Source organism: Puma concolor, chromosome D4, assembly GCF_028749965.1.
Source record: "Puma concolor isolate L17-30 chromosome D4, mPumCon1.1.hap2, whole genome shotgun sequence".
Classification (NCBI taxonomy): Eukaryota; Metazoa; Chordata; class Mammalia; order Carnivora; family Felidae; genus Puma; species Puma concolor.
Window position 1 is genome coordinate 91,106,792 of NC_141679.1, and position 17,411 is coordinate 91,124,202.

The 17,411-nt window shown below is 51.0% G+C and overlaps 1 protein-coding gene across 5 annotated transcripts in view; it reads right to left on the bottom strand.

The window, feature by feature from the left end:
• The window catches only part of DDX31 (DEAD-box helicase 31), a 71,455-nt gene that overhangs the window by 28,537 nt on the left and 25,507 nt on the right, over nt 1-17,411 (bottom strand). For all 5 annotated transcript variants that reach the window (XM_086684376.1, XM_086684377.1, XM_086684380.1 and 2 more), the window contains 4 exons: nt 16,720-16,779; nt 7,592-7,642; nt 5,852-5,991; nt 710-791 (listed from right to left, as the gene is read on the bottom strand). In XM_086684376.1, coding sequence (XP_086540502.1) covers nt 710-791; nt 5,852-5,991; nt 7,592-7,642; nt 16,720-16,779 — 333 coding nt within the window. The remainder of the gene's footprint in view (nt 1-709; nt 792-5,851; nt 5,992-7,591; nt 7,643-16,719; nt 16,780-17,411) is intronic.

The window sequence follows — 17,411 nt, forward strand, 5'->3', positions numbered from 1 at the left end:
CTATGCTCAGACTTAAACAAACAAATGTAAAATATTCAAATCACTAATGTTTCATAGACAAAACTACATACAGCAACGTGACACACACATATCTGTGACACAGTGGGTACAGGGCTAGAGTGGGAGTGGGGAGCAACCACCTAGCAGGGGGAAAGTCATGGGAGGGCCGCAGGATAGGGTGCCCAGGGTCCCCGTGTGGAACCACATGGATAACACCAATGTCTCCTTTTGACGATCTCAACTTTACTCTTCCTCTGTGTGTGGCACACACATTAAAAAACGGATGAACTACGTGTGTCTGCATGGAGACACAGAGACACCAGTTTCTTCCGTGCTGTCACGGGTGGATGGGTCAATCAGCAGTCTTTGCTGAGAATCAGGATGGGGGCACCAGGGTTGAGCAGGTAACACTGCCTCCAAACTCACTGTGGGCCAGGACGAGGCCTCCTCACTGGGAGCCTGCTGCGGCCTTGCGGGCTTCCAGAATGGACGGGTCACCCGTTAACGGGATGAGACCAGAAAACGCGTCCAGGAGCAGAGAGGAGAAAACACAATCACGATGTGGCCTCATCTAACGTTCATGGCCCCTGAGATACACACGTCTGCTCAACAGAGGAACTAACTATCCCACACACGGTAGCCCCACCACCCCAAATCAAGAAGTGAGTCGTGTCTGTTCACCGCAAGTATCATAAATAATGACACTCACCTGGGTTCCCCGTCGGCTCCCTTTCAAACAACCGTCCCTTGTCAGAACAGACAAAATGTCTTCCACGTGAATCTCAGACACGCTGTAAAAGGAGGGCACGTCAAGGTGAACTTGCTACCTTCAGCAACATCCGGAATCTCAATGCATAAAACTGGCCTATTCTCAAGCTAATTCAATGTAAAACGGAAACTACACCTTCACGGAAAGGAATTGTTTCCTAAACCTTCAGGAGTTTGGAAGGCAGCAACCTCTAGGACATGATAAGGACAGAAGGGGTCATATTCCCAACACTCTCCTCCTCTCTGGCGACTTTCAAATAGGCTACGTTTAGAATTTCCTCTGTGGGCGTCCCACCATTATTTCTTAGTGAATCTCAAACACTACAAAGCAGGCCTGCTTATTAATATACTACACCTTGACACGAGCACATGAGAAAGTGAAGAAAAGAACAACCCAGATAGTCCCTTTAGTCCCTTTAGTTTTATATTAAAAAAAAAAAGGCCAGGCCGGAGGCGGGAGGGGAGTGGTGTGGCTAAAGGTCTGTAACTGTTGGGGTCAACTCCTCAGGGAAGGCCAACAAGTGACCGCAGCCCCCGAACTCTCTTCTCACGTATCCAGAAGTCTGTCTACGCTCTTACACCTTCGTTATGAAGGGGTGAGGAACAGAGGACCTCTGACGCATGCAGAGCTGTGTGCAAACGGCTGAGCTCAGAATTTGGGCCTCACTTGTGAACAGAAGCCAGCCTGAGCCAGGAGAAGAGGTCGACCCGCCTCGTGGCCCAGCGGCCCTGCACAGCCCAGGCTCCGCTTCCACCAGTCTGCGGGCCACAGCGTTCAAACACAGCAAGTGAGCACACAATCAAGTACTACAGCCTAAGGAAGAAACAGGAGTTGCTGAAAACATACTTCCCAGGGAGGGGGGGAAAAAAAGGGGAAGGAGGAGTTCTGGGAGAAAAACAGATCATAAAAAGATAAATGATTTCCTTGTATGTTGTTTCTTTTTTTTTTTAACGTAACAGCAAATTAAAACATGAATGGCAACCTCTCAGGTGGGAGAAGACAATTCTCCCCCTTTCCCCCAAAGGTTACGCTGACAAAGCTATGAATGAAAATGTCACGTCTCTGACAGCGATCTACCTGAAATGTGTCACCGCTTCCCTGAACACCCCCAGCCCCCGCCCCTCCACACTCTCCCCCCTGTGCTGCCAGCTCACAGCCCCACGGAGCCGTGAAATCTTTTTACAGCAGGAGTCAACCCGAGGAGGCAGAGCACGTACTGCAAGGGTAGGAGTTTGGGGGAAAATGCTCGTGATTTCACAGAAAATGTATTTTTCATGAGAGAGAGAAATGCCGTGGCCACTGAATTTGCCTCTTGTTGACGCGGGAGAATCTGGAGGTGAACGCACAGCATGGCACGGTCCTAGCTTTTTCTTTGTTTGACGGACTTGCCTCTGTGCATCACTCGTTTTCTTCAGGAGGAAAGGAAAAGGAACAGAAGGACTCGGGGTGAGATTCTGAAGCAGGGAGAAAGAAACCAAGAATAAGGCCACTTGGAGTCAGGGATACAAAGAACTAAACACACCACAGAGAGGCGCGGTTTTCCGGGGGCGTGTCTGGGCTGACGCTCGGGCCGGGCACCCCTCTGCCGTGTGTGTCCCTGTGACAGTGCTGGGGGCCGGTCACCGCAAGTGAACGGCAGCAGAGAAAGAACTGGAGTGATTTACAGTTTAAAAGGGCCTTCCTCCTGTTCTCAGAAATCGGGTGGCTTCTGAGGAACAAAGCAAATCTACTCTGCTTGTTTATGGTTCTATCGGCAGATCTGAACCGCCCCGCCTTACCATGAGAAGATAGAGAAATAAATTCAGGGACCTGTCCTATGCCTGATCTAAGAGATACACAGTTGGCATTTACATTTTAACAAACCAATGACGACTTTCATTAGAAATGCGTTTAAAAGGGAAGCGGAAATCGGTTAAGAGATTGGCATATACAAGGGACTCCAAAGGATGCAGAAACAAAGTCCTGAGCATTCGGGCTGAGGTGGCAGCGGCCCAGGGCGCCTGTCTCCTGCCCCGTCTGCTAAATTACACTGTCAGGGCGAGGTCCACAGTGCTCGGCGTCTGAAGGCAGGCAGCAATTTGTTGTGATGGCCCTTGCTGCCGAGCGCCTCAGCCTGCCTTCTTGAATCTTCCCTGTAATTCATCAGCCTTCCCAGCATCCGGCTGCCCGGCTCCCAGGTTCTTACGCACAATACATACACACATCTTCCTTCTCTTTTTGGTTTCTTTTTTTTCTTGTTTTGGAATATTTAGCAGAGTAACTTTTGGTTCAAGTCTGCTTGTTGCCACAGCACACTTTGTAATTAGTTCTTCCTAGGTGTAATTTTTTGAATTAAGTACAAAACAGCTTATATATAGATACCCAACACTGATCTCTTCCTCAGACACAAATCTGGAAGCATCATTCATGGCTGCAACGTTGTAACTTAGGTCTGATATTTTGGGGGGGGGGGGTTGGTTATATCAGGCCCACAAAGCAGGTTCAGGTATAGAAGCTTCAGCAGGTGCATTTTCAGGGCAGAAACAAGCAAGGCCGGGCCCCTCCAGGGCTCTTTCCCCCTCGAGTAGATGTTCACTCCACAAGAGACCCAAATCTCTTCCTCTGGGTACTTCTGTCTTCATGCTTCTGAACTTCCCTCGCAAGTCCAAATATCGCGAATCACTGGAGTCTCGGAGCGGTCTCCTGAATGTGAACATGGGATGCCGGATTTCCCACCAGTGCTGCTGACACAGTTTTTTCCACATGAGACCATCACAGAGAACGACTGTACTCTTTATATCTTCAAAATACACGTGGCTATTATTTTTCCATTTTAATTTAATACTTACTCATTTTTGAGAGAGAAAGAGGGAGAAAGAGAGAGGGAGCAGGAGGGGCAGAGAGAGAACCCCGACAGGCTCCACTCTGTTGACACAGAGCCTGACGTGGGGCTCGATCTCATGAACTGTGAGGTCGTGACCCGAACGAAACCAAGAGTCAGATGCTCAACCAGCTGAGCCACCCAAGTGCTCCTCTTTTCCCTTTTTAAATTTAGGCTCTCATTTGAATCTTTCAGAGCAATCAGCCTGAATGCGTTTGTTAAGGAAATCTGAGGGCAGGGGCATCTGTGCGGGTAACTCCGGGCTGGACAATTATCATGTGACTGCAGGACCGTTGGCACGCACTTTTCCGAGCTTACTGCGTCAAAGTGAATGAGCGCGGGCAAACATCCAGGAGCCGTGAACAGGAAGGAACAGAGGGCGCATGGAGCGTGAACTTGTAAGTCTAGAACACAGGGTGGGGGGGGAAGCAGCCAGGGGATAAGAGGCCGCCAAGGTGAAGGGACTATATGTCCTCCCGTGGACGACAGCACACAGCTCTGAAAACGTGTTCTGAGGCTCAACAAGTCCCTGTGCTATAGGAAAACAGCGGCAGTGCCGTGACAGGTCCCCAGCCTGTGAGAACGGGGTAAGAGACAACAGGAAAAGGGGTTATGTCCGTGGGTTTTCATTCAACCCCCCACTTCCAGGGTACAGCTGCCCAGTGGCGTGCCATCCTAGGACTGGAAAGCACCGGAGAGAACGGCTGGCCATCCTGAAGCTCCAGGCACTCAGAATCCGGCCCGAGAAGTTGTTATTGGTGAAACGTGAATGACCAACTGACCAACAGAATTCCTCTTACAAGTAACATCAAATATGCAGTCTTCCTGAAACAAATAAAACCACTCTTTCGGTGGCTACGTTGTTTTAAGATGAGACATTAAACGAAAGGAAAACCCAAACGAGTGTTAGTTTGGCCCACTAGAAATCACCATGAGGCTCCTGCCTCCCCAACACTGAAGGGTGTACACAAGGCACATTTCCTGAGGACGCCCCAACCCACAGATGTTCCCACGAGCAGGCCCAAGACTGCCCTACTAGGTCTGCCCAGGGTACAGGGAGGGAGGGAGGGTGGGAGGAAGGAGAGGGAGGGGAGGGAGGGAAGAAAGAGAGGGAGGGAGAGAAGCAGGGAGAACTCTGCAGGTGGGGTGGCCCCAGGCAGCTCTCTGAGTGGGTGGCCTGCACTTGGTCCCCAGGCCAGGTCCCAGGCAGCCTGCCTGGGAGCTGCGATGCACATGCAGAACGCAAGGACCCTGCCAGCTCTGTACTTTAGACCGAGAGACCGTGGTCCTCTTGCTTCACATGACACGTGGGGCTGCGTGAGGCAAAGCACCGGGACAGGAGGCCCTTGGGCTTGGCTGGTGTCACAGCGCTGGTTCCAAGCAAAACTCGGGTGGCCATCGGGGCTCCCGCGCGTGGCACGAGTCGTGCCCTACCTTCCTGGGCACACGCGCACGACTCTCCCCGTGCCTTCCGAACCACGCTCCGCGAGCAGGAGAAATTCTCGAGAGCAGGCCAGTGTGAAAAACCGCACGCCTTTAGCAGTCTGTTACTAGCACTGGTTATTTCAGGTGCCGGACGCCGTTCGGAACACGTTTCTGCAGCCCAGGCGAGCTCCTTCTGCCTTCCTCATACTCAGCTCGGCCAGGTCGAGAGGCTGTTCTCTGTCTTCACTTTGCTGGTCTTTCCAGAGCGAGGTCTGGGTCCGCGGGGGCCCCGACTGGAGTGACGGCATGGCGGCTGTGGGGCTACGCGGGCACCTTAGCTGCCCCCAGAGATGTCCTCCCTGGGTTCATCTTCCTGGTGGTGGCGGGCTTTGTGATGAGTCACCAGCATTCTTTGTTTTTCTAAGACACATCACCTTTAGAGGCACAGAACGTTGTGCGCAAAAATGAAAACTGAATGAAGCAGGTCTTCAGGAAGCTGGCTGTGAGGGCTGTGCACACGAATTGTACAGAAAAGGAATAGGAAACACGGACCTCTATCTTAAAGAAAAACCAAGCGCAACAGATCGCTCCGTGACTTTGTGTGGCAACGCAGTGAAAACTGTCATGTGCTGACGGCGTGAAGGGCTCAGTGTTCGCCACTGGCTATTCTGGGACCCATTTAGAGATCACAAGGGTTAATGGCTCTTCGTCAGCTTACAAGGCCCATCCACTGTAGAAAGCGACAGAAAGTTAATTAGGTGAGATCAGCTGAAACCGCGTTCAGGTTTCTGACTCACTTGATTTTGTGAGAAGCCAACGAGTTGACATATTCTGCCTCCGAAGGAGCCAAGATGAGCAGGCTGCTCCCACGGCAGCCAATCCGGGCGGTTCTCCCAATCCGGTGGATGTATTCAGCAGGCGAAGACGGAGCGTTGTACTAAAAAGGGTAACGAAAATGAAGGCATTCACAGATCAAGGCGTTGCCATTAATTGGAAGTGCAATACCCCTCACCTGCCTCCAGGTAGCCCAAGAATGAAATCCCGGTGCTATGGTTACCCTCACACAACCCCAAGGAGAAGCCACTCAACCCTGAAAGCCCTGCCTTCATTGGAAATAACGAGGCTCAGACACGAAGCGTGAACAGCGGCCAAGTTCCCGATGAGCGAGCGCCTTCCCGTCCCAGTATCTTCTTTGTAATTTTACTTCTCCACAGGTCTCTTCAGTCTCCTATCTGCATCTTTCCACAGAGGTGACCGTGCAAAGTGAACACGGAGGCAGGCGGGGTAGGATGACTGAGTGACCTTGGCCGGCAGACGCGGCGGTGAGGCTGAGGCCAGAGAGGCCTGGACGGGGTCAGGAGGAAGGGGCTGGCTAATCTAACCAGAGCTCAGCTCTGCTGCCGGGCCACCGGGAGCCGGTGCCCACCATCTCACTGCAGTGACACCCAGTCCCAATGGAACCGGGAGAGCTGCGGGGCAGCCGTGAGGCAGGTTCCCGTCTGGCAGGACTTGCTTCCGTTACCGGGGACAGCATTCCTGACCTGGGGGCGGTGGGGGGCAGACTCTAACTCAGCAGAATGCATTATGCACAGCATTTCATATTTTCTGTGGCAGTAACTTTATCATCACAAATGGGAACTGACCATATTCTGTTCTTCCTTGTTTTTTTTCTTTGCAGCTACACAAATCAAAGATCAGAGGCCCAAAATGAACAGAATACACGAGGATGTCAGACATATGAAAGTAATCCACCTCACAATACAGAAAAGCTCTAAACGATCAAGTTTATGTGTCTGCCCCATCCCCCACATTAAAGTTACCCTGCTTTTTATCTTTATTTTGCCGTGTGGCCATCAGGCAAGAAACCACAATGCCTCTAGTCCAAAAGAGGCTATCTTCTGCAGCGAGCAGATCAGATTTCCTAGCCAGTGACAGGCATGCAATTCCACTAACACGTGAATAAACCATGACTCACGTAAATGGGGCACGTGTCCCCTGGCCCCCACACAGAAAGGCTCAAAAATACCATTCTGCAGACTAACGAAAAGAAAAAACAAAACTGAAACCACCAGACTCTAGTGCTAACACCTGTGCCCTCTGGCAAAGCGTCTAAGGCTAGAGGTGTGTGTAAGATGTTGTCAGGCCCTAATTGCCCCCTGCAGGTCAATGCACACGGACACGGCTCTCAGGACAGGCTGAGCCATCTCCTTCCGGACACAATGAGGCCTCCCAAGGGCCAGGGTAATTCCTGTTATTTTCAGATTGCTGAAACTTTGTGTGTGACATGCGTCAGTCTGGGAGCAGGGGAGTCTGCCCCTCCCTCCCGCAACTGCTCAGCCTGGCCGTTTCACCGCAGTGGCTAGGTGGGCCGTGTTAGGGGAAGGTCCTGGAGAACTGGGCAGATAAGGCTGGTCGTTGCCTGGTTACCGGGGCAACACCCGAGAGGCTAATAATAATAATTATTCCACTTAAAGCCAGCTCATCTACTCACAATCGTTTATTCCTGCCTTGAGCTCACACCTTAACTGAAAAATTACCTGAACAATCCACGTGACTTGAGGGAGATCCAAACCCCGAGCTGCAACATCCTTTAAAACAGAAAAGAATATGGCTTACCACTGAGTTTCTAAGTCTTTTTAAGGCCATAGATCTATCTGATAATCTAATGCAAACTATGAGGGCTCACCACCCCCCCGTGTGCACAGGTGTATACACACACACACACACACACACACACACACACCCCTACATACAACTTCAGGGACCCAGTGAAGTCCATCTGTGGTTAAAAATTCTAACTTAGACCAAAAAAAAAAAAAAAACCTAACTTAGGAGGGGGGCGCCTGGGTGGCTCAGTCGGTTAAGCATCAGACTTCTGCTCAGGTCATAATCTCACAGCCTGTGCGTTCGAGCCCCACGTCGGGCTCTGTGCTGACAGCTCGGAGCCTGGAGCCTGCTTCAGATTCTGTGTCTCCTCCCTCTGCACCTCCCCCACTTGCACTCTGTCTCTCTCAAGAAAAAATAAACGTTAAAAAAAAAAAAATTCTAACCTAGGGGGTAAGCTCTACAGAACATGTTGGTGAGGCAGTCACAAAATGTTCACCCTACTAGGAGAACATAAACCGCATGTTTGCTCAAGAACTTAAGTCTTCATTTCATCAGTATGTCATGTAAAAATTCTGAGAACTTCTAGCATGGTTTATTACTTTTACGTTTTATCTGAGAAACCACTCTATGGTAGATGAATGCATTGGTGGGTCATTATCCTCACCCCTCCCCTGTCAGCGATGCCCAACAACGACAGGGCTTTGAGGCACATGTCTGAAAGACCACCCCAAAGTGCTCCCTTGTGGAGGTCAGTTGCCAAGTATTTACTGAGGGCTCATCAGCCTCAGACAGCAGTAAATATCAAGTCATGTCCCACCTCTTCTGACACTTAAATTAGAACCCCAGCCACAGACTTAACCAGACATGAAAACTGTAAAAGCGAAGGAGACGTAGTTCTTTTCTTTTCAGCTGGTTGCCGCCCAAAAAGCAAAGGCTTTCTGCTCTCCAGTGTCTGGCCGTTCTGGCAGAGGGACGAGAGTGTGGGCACCTTTCAGTTTTCAGGGACAAATGACGCTGGGCATTCATCTTCGAGCACAACCGTCACGACAAGAACATCCCCGGTCAACACTTACTGAGCGTTCACCATACACCAGACTCTGCAGCATTTCGCCTGCGTCATCCTGAGCGATCTCCGAAACAACTCCTACCCCCACTTGACGGACAGAAAACCAAGGTTCAGAGAGATCAAGCAGCTTGTCCGGAGACACACGGTTAAGACGTAGAGGCAGCCCTCGAATCCTGAATCCACTTTACTTTTCCAAGGCCGTAGCCTATCGTTTCACCACCAAAAAGATGCTGCATCCCTCAGAAGCCGCTGGTAGGAATGCAAAATGGCATAAGCCCCTACGGTAGGAAATTTGGGAATATCCCACACAACTACATACGCACTTGCCCTTTGGCCCAGATGCAACGTCACTTCCAGAAATCCATCCCGAAGATACACTGGCAAGAATACGACACGCTTCACGCACAAAGCTCCTGATTTTGGCAGTATGTGTAGCAGGCCTGGAAACCACCCCCCATGTCTAGCAGGGCTAGGCCAGGTGACTAGAACACGGCAGCACCTACCCTCCACAGCAGAGTGTGGCACGGCTGAAGCAGGACGGGGATTCGGACGTGCTGGCACGGAGAACCTCTACGATCTGTTCTGGGTGTGCGGAGGAGGCTTGTGTGTGCGAGAGGAGGGAAATACAAACACGTCTGCTTGCATTTCAAGAAGAAATAACGGAGGAGAAACCCCAAAAGCTTACAAGAACAGTTCACCTGGAGGGGAAGGGGCTGGGCGCCGCCCACAGGGGCAGAAACTGGACTCCCTTTAATGGACTGTTACGATTTTGACTCTGAAACAATGTAAATGTTTTGACATAATTGGAAAGACAATGAGCTGTCAAGCACCAGAAGTACTGGTGATGCCTATGATGTATTCTCGCCAAAAACGAAACCAAATCTAACCAGGTGTGCAGCTCCCAGCTCCTATTTTACAGGAAATGTCGGGGAGAGAGGAGCACGTTGGCCGGACCCGGAGGGCGCAGGAAGCCACATCCCGCATGCGAAGTATTCTAAAGCACCAAGTCTGGTTTCTTCCAGAAAAAAATCCACGGGCAAAAAAAAAAAAAAAAGCGGGTACCAAAAACGAGACATTAAATGGGTAGACAGTTAAGTGGAGAGATGAACCGAGAGATCAACTGGGAGCCCACACCTGGAAGGAGGCCCACCCGAACTATCAACCGCGGTTATGTCTGGGGAGAGGGATTCTGGTGATTTTTACGTTTCCCTTTGCATTTTCCTGTGTTGCTTGCTTTGTCTTTCTTTTAACAACAAATGCATATTATTTCCCCCTGAAATCTTTATTTAGAAAAACTTAAACCAAGGAGCACTCGCACATCCTTCATCTGGATTCATCAACCGCTAATCTGTCTGCTGCACCCGCTTTCTCTTTCTCCACACACGCTTCTGAGCCATCGGAAAGTTGCAAATACCATGACATTTTATCCCTAAATACTTTAGCACGTACCTCCTAAGTAAAAAGGCATTCCTCTACGTAATCACAATACCATTAGCATACCTAAGTAATTTAGTGTTAAATAATGTTATTTCCTGATAATCGTTTCATATTCAAATTTCTCTAACCGCACCTAAGGTTGACTTTTATAGTTGTTTTCTTTCCCAACCCAGGAACTGATTCATCGACCAGGCATTCTATGTTTATTATATCCCTCTAGACTTCCTTGATCTAGAATGACATCCCTGCCCTCAGTATTTACTTACTTAGCTTTTTGGTAACTCAATTTTGAAGAAGCCCAGGTGTCTTGAAGCACCTCCCAGAATCTGTATTTGTCTAATTGTGTGTCCCCACGGGAAGGTTCGGGTGGAGCCTTCCGGCAGAAAGACCGAAGGGCGGAGAGTGGCTGACACCAGGAGACACGCGAGGGCAATGTGTCCTGCACGGGTGATGCTGTGCTCGGTCCCCTGAGGAGTGGCATCCACCCACCAGCTCTCTCCACCTGAAGGCACCCTCCTCCTTTGTAACCAATCAGTAAACTGGGGAGTGGAACTTGGAGACCGTTTCCTAAATCCTTTTGCCCACAAGTTTTAGCATCTAGTGACGCTGCCGGTCTGCCTCGCTGTTCCTCTGGCGGCTGCAGACGCAGGCTTTCTAGCTGGCGTCCCCTTCTTCCACTTACCGGTTGCCATTTTTCCGTCAGGAACAGCTGGCCTTCCTCTCCCCTTAAGTATCACTAAGGATTTACATACATAAGGCTTTTCTGGAAACCAAGAATCCTATGCGAAGTTTCTGTAAAAAGCACGTTCAACCAACTATTCCCTGTATCGCCCAGGGTCAGAGGCAGGAGCCAGGGAAGATCTTGTCCCACCATCGTGTCACCCACCTGCAAGGACCGCGGAGGGCAGGTCAGGAATTGTCCGCCGTCACTCTGATTACACCTGGGCTTACCGGAAGTTTCCTCGGAGTGGTGGCCAGGCTGCATTTATTAGGCACTAAGCGGAAGTTAACGTACCAAATCGTGTCAACCACCCACCGAGTGTTTGCAGACAGCTCCCACCGCCCTGAAAACTGAAGGCGGATGTTCCCGAGCTGATGCCTTTGAGGACACAATTTAGAGAGTTCTCTATCTTAAAGGGAAGCAGACATCGCTTTCTACGCTAACCACAGTTGATGTCTTCAGAAAAACTGACGGGTTCTTAAATCTGCTAAGCTCTTGTTAAGAAATGATTTATTTTATTTAAGTGCTCCGCAGTGGGAGATGCACGTAGACAGTGGCTGTCTGAGCTTTGCAGACACTTTGTAAAAAATGTAATGCTCGTTGGTTTAGTAAATTCAACCAAGAAACACAGATGAAACTCTAAAACAGCAGGTGACGTTCGTGGCGCTCACTGAGCACAAACATACCGAAATGGGGAGCAAGAACGCCAGCGGCCTTCCCAGGACCATTCGACATTCTATTTCCCGCTCGGGGACCGGCCGAGAAACCATCTTCCCATCGAGCACTGCTTTATGTCTTAGGGAGGGGGGGACCCTCCCTGACAGCCACCACTGCTCAGGCTTCCCTCAAGCTGTTCCTGCAAATCCTCCTTCCTATCCTCGACCCGGGATACCATAGGGAACGGGACAAAGGGACAACCTGCATGGCCCAGGGACAGACAGAACTGAACTCCAGCCTCCCCGTAGCAGCCACACCACCCGGGCAAGTCGACGCAGCTCGCTGACCCTCAGTTTGCCCACCCATCCCATGGCTATAAGACCCACCCTGTTGATCTCAGCTCACGGGGTGGCTGAGGAGATCGAACGGGACCGTGTTTGCACAAGTGTGTTGAGAACTACAAATCCAAGCATTTCATTCCACGACGAAGGAGGTATCGACATGGTGGCCATTAGGAGGTGATCTGTGTGCCCGCACACCCAACCCGGGCAGAGGACCACAGAGAAGCCGGGATCTGCTCCATCCTCTGCAACGTTGTCCGCTGGGGGTGCCAGGTCCACAGGAAACTGACCTACGTCTCGGCAAAGGCTTCGGTTCTCTGCCCCTCTTAGAAGTTAGACCCAGCCCAACCGTATTCCTTTAAGCTAATTAGGGCAAAAGAATTGCTAAAGTCAGCTCTGAAAGACACTCAACGGTGAGGCCGTGAAGGCCCGGGGCCTGACAATGGGCCGCCTCCACGAGACCGAGGAGTACAGATGGAAGGCAGCTTGCTCAGGTGCCAGCCTGTCAGTTGGATTAAAATGACTCATTTATTTACCCAAGAACCTCACAAAGTGCTTTTACTAACAGGGAGAGGGGGCCTGCCGGCTCTCTGAGCAAGGGACGTAGCAAATTCGCCTCCGCCGCCTTCCCGGCCTGCCAAAAGTCATTATTGCCGTGTGTGGAAAGCCATCAGCGGGGTACAGGCCCCCGTTGTCCGGGTGACAGATTGGGCTGCGTAATCAGAGGAGGAAGGAGAGAGTGCAGAAGCTGTCAGAGGCGAGAGAGCTTGGCTGGAGCCGCCAGAAAACTGGCAACATGAGTTAGCGTAACCGAGTAAACAGCCAACCATCTCCAAATGATCTTGCCATTAACACGAATGAAATAAAGTGGAAAAGCTAAACTTTACCTCAAAAGCACGCCCCAGAGAAAACCAGGAGAGTCTACATGTGTTGTCGGTGGTGAAGTGACATTCCCGTGACTCTCCTGGCCTCATCTCCTAGCCTCCTTTGTCCCCCAGCACCCCCCCCCCCCCCCCGGGCACAGTGGAAATTCCCCAGGAGGAAGGGAAATTAAGAACCGCACAGACGTAAAGGTGTGCTTCAAGACAAAAAACAAATCGACAAGGAAATCGACAAGGTGGGGGAAAGCAGCACAGGTTCGGGGTCTTCTGAAGCAAGCACAGGCCCCACAACCAAGATCTAGTGCGGCGGAGAAGCAGCCAGAAGACCAAGCGAGGCCGGGGGTGCCTCTCTGTGCCGGGGAAAAGGTCACTGTGCTCCGTATCCATGGTACCCACGGATGGCCAGGGAGGGCCACATGTACAACAAAGGAAAAGTCCAGCGTCGGCCTTAAAACCAGAGGCAGCTCGGGAATATCATCTTCCAGTTACTCCGTGGCACATCCCTTTATCGACCGATCAACATAACAATGGTGTTGAAAACCACCTTCCCCACCTCTGGTTTATCAGCAGTTCCGCACCACAAGCAGGAGGAAACATTCTGTAGATAATCTACTATCTCCTATCTGACTCCTTTGACTTCTTAATTCCATTCGGGAAAGTGGGCTTTTGAACTTCCAACCAGCTCCTTCCCACTAATCCCTACTCCCTTAACTTGGCTTCTTCTCACATCTACTTCTCTAGAGGACACAAAACTCCATTCTGAATGTGTAAGGACCTCTCTCACAAACTGGTCTCCCCTGCCCCAACTGCCCTTTCGCTTCTGCCTACATTTCATGTCACCATGGGCTCACTTGTTTGTTGAGAACCCACAGTACACAAAGCCAGGTACCAGGCCCCGAAGGTTGTAAGAAATTAGAAAGGTCCTTGCTCTCAGATGTTTATAATTAAGATGAAAGAAAACACACACACACACACACACACACACACACACACACACACACACACACGTGTCCTGGACTGTTCCTAATAACAGAAAAGACAGGAGGGAGGAAAATGGATTGGGGGGAGTGAATTTTGAAGCAGTAACTAGCATAATTGTGAGTTTCTGAGTGGTTACAGCACAGTTCCCAACTTTTCATACAGACATTCAGTCTTCTGGGCTCGGTAAAAGATCTTGGGATGATAAATCAAAGTGGCAAAAGGTACGGTATAAAGGGGAGGGAAAATCCCCCTGCAACAATTAACACGATTCCTCTTTATCAAAAGAAGCCAGTTCTCCATCTGCCTTGTCCTGACGTGGCCCCCGTTCCTCATTAACACTAAGGAGACTCCCGGAGAGCATGCAGAGGGCCTGGCAAGCAACAGGCTGCTTAAAAGGATGCAGTGACAGCATCGCCCCAACCGGGCCACGATCTACTGCAGTGGGCCTCATGTGCCTACAGCTCTCACACACCAGAAGCTTCAGGCCAAAGCAAACAAATGTGGCGGAAGCGGGAGGAATTCTGAGGGTAAGAGAGCAGCTCCTCATCACCAGGGACTGCGTGCTGGCTCCCTGGCTTCCAAACGGCAGGAAGTGAGCCCCCGCCCGGCTCTCCTCTGGTAACCTTCGCTGCAGAATGAAGAAGGGATGGGGCTGGCGGAAGATCGGCACGCTGGAAGGTTCCTCGACAAGCAAATGAGCACACACCGAGAAACTTGAGTGAAATCAGACTGGGGGCAAGCGCGAGTTGGCTTTGCGCGCGGCCGCCGGGACCGGTGGGGGGCAGAGGGGTGCGGGGCTAGTGGGGGGCAGAGGGGTGGGGATGCCGTGCCCTGCCCAGGCAGTGGCGCTCTCTGTTTGGCCGACCTCACTGCAGGTATCAGCCAGACAAAACAAGAAAACTCATCATAGGCTTCCGACCCCACTGAGAATTACCTTTTAAAAAGAACGACCTTTACTTCCACATAAACCTACTGGAAAAAAAAAACAAAAAAACAAAAAAAAACCAAAAAACACCAAGACCAAAACCAACCAAAACACTGAACTTCAAATACCTGGAATTTTCTTTGAGACCCAGAGCTCACCCACGTCTGAAAGAAACACCAGGAGACTTGAGAATTTTCCACCAGGGACAAACCCAACATCTTAAGGGTCAAAGATAAAAACATTTTGCTCTTATCGCAACTCAAACTCCAACACAAAGGTTCCTACTGTCTTTTGTTTCAATACAGACAACCTGTAATGTTCACCCTCGGGTACAGCACGGATATGAAAAGTGAACCTGTTCCCAATGAGCAAGGGTACTAACCTCAGCCTCTTCCAGTCTTCAGAAAAAGGCAGACATTGGTGGTTCTCAACACTGTTTCTTGGGCCCCAAATACCCACCCACTCGGTTCACAAATCCTGAGTGCCTACGGCACACCTGCTCTGTCCCGGCCACCGGCGTGGGACTGCAAACCACACAGTCCACCTTTAGGGGCTCGTGCTCGGGGTGGGGGAGGACACCTAGGCCAGGTGTGGTGGGTACTGTGCGGGGTGCGCTGGGAGGGCCTAATGGGGAAAAGTGGGCCCTGGGAGTGCACTTCCTGAAAAGCTGAAACTGAAGCAGAGACCTAAGTAGGGCTAGTGCAAGTCAGGGGAGGTGCCCCAGGTAGGGGGACGCGGGTACAAAGGCCCCAAGGCCAGGTAAGGAAGACCAACACATTCAGGAAACCAAGGCAGGAGCCTATCTGGCCGAGGCCAGCAACAAGGGGGAAAGTGGAGGCTGAGGAGACGGGAAGAGGTCAGGTTCCAGAGAGTATCGTTAGAGACGGTAAGGATTTTTGACAAACTTCTTTCCCAAGCAGATCTGGACTCATCCTCACTTTAGCGCTGGCATTAAGAGATGGTTTAGAGCAAACACCAGCATCTGATTTATGGATGGGCTCCACAAAGGGCAGGGCCACCTGGTCAGACTCAGTGCTCCTCAGGAGGCAAGCGTGCCAGGAGTGACCGTGCCCAGATCCGGACGCCCGGGTCCCCCGTCTGCCACACCTCGTGTCAGAACTGGCACACGGTGATAAACGGGTGACTGGGTGGCCACCTTGTGCGTAAGAAACCAAGCTGTACCCATTTGGAAACCCTGAATTTAGAAAGAAAACAACACCTGTCACCTGAATGCAGAGCAGGAGTTCCTTAAAAAGTAACTGTGTTAAAAAGTGAGGCCTAGACAGGTATCCAAACAGCTAACAGTTTTTGTCCTGCCCAGCACCTGCCCACTGGATCGCCCAGTCAGCAGTGCGATGTCACCACTGCACACACGGGGACTTCTCAGATGAGCTGGGGATTGAGTCACACCATCCGGGAGGGCACAAGGAGAGAAGGGGCTTTAATCGTAGGAGCCAGTGACAACGGTGGTGCCGTGAAGTCCCAGAGAAGGGGGCACGGGAGATGAGGGTTTTCGATCTCAAAAGAGCACGAGACCCATCATAAAGGCCAGCTCTGCACTGAGGGGGGCGGGGGAACCCCGAGGGCCGGGGCCGAATGACCTGGCCCCCAAACTGCAGGGCTAATGATGCTTTTAGACAAGAGCAAAAGAAATCTGTCCAAGCACATCTATCTGCCTTTTAAAGAAGGCTCGAGCAGAGGCAAGTGGGGCGACTCTGTTGCGAAAAGACTTTCTCAGCTCTAATTACTCCCGATAGCTGTAATTTACACATTTTTGGTGGATAGAAATCGCCAAGATTCACACATTTTCAGACCAACAGCTGCCACTATTAGTGAGCAAATCGGCAAGACTTCTGCACGGTGGCAGCCGGCTGTCTGTGGCATGGCCAGGGGACGACCAGAAGTGCAAGGCGACCAGCCACACCAAGAGGCCTCGATATCCCCGCTCTCCGTGGGGCTGGCTGCAAGGCCAACTGTCCAGAGGCGAAAACCCGTGACCACCATTACAGAAATTCTCGGCCCCCACGTAGAGTACAGAATGGTACGTACCGTGCAGAGGAGGATGCCGGTCTTGGAATGTGAGAATTCTTCAAACACCGCTGTTCTTTCCTACAGAAACAAGGAAAAACAGGGGCTTACAACTCTGAGGTCAGTCCCAGCAAGGCAGGCTTGGATTCCCATAACCCCCCACTTCCCAGGGCTCTGTCTTTAGGCATGGAGAGGCTTTTCCAAGAAAGAGAAGCAGATTCTTCACATCTCATCAAGACCCTGTCCTTACAGGTCTGGACTTCCCAGGCTATTTGAGGGCAGCACCTCTCAGTAAGACAGGGCCAGGGTGGGCACACCCCTCGGGACGGCCACTACCAAGGGCACGCAAGGCCAAAGGCCGCAAGTTACTGTACCCCAGGTTCCCAACTCAGAATTTATTCTAAGCACGAGGTCGAGAGGAATAAAGAACCACCACCTTTCCTACAGGGAAATTTTCTTAAAAACTAATTTTAAAGAAAATTTAAAAATTACAATCACTACGTATCTTAGCTATACAAAATTGTATATATTTTATAAAAATTCTTAAATGTCTACTTATTTTGAGAGAGAGAGAGAGAGAGAGAGAGAGAGAGAGAACGCGTGCAAGTGAGCACAAGCAGGGGAGGAGCAGCGAGACGGGGCAACATAAAATCCGAAGCAGACTCCAGGCTCCGAGCTGTCAGCACAGAGCCTGACACGGGGTTCGAACCCAC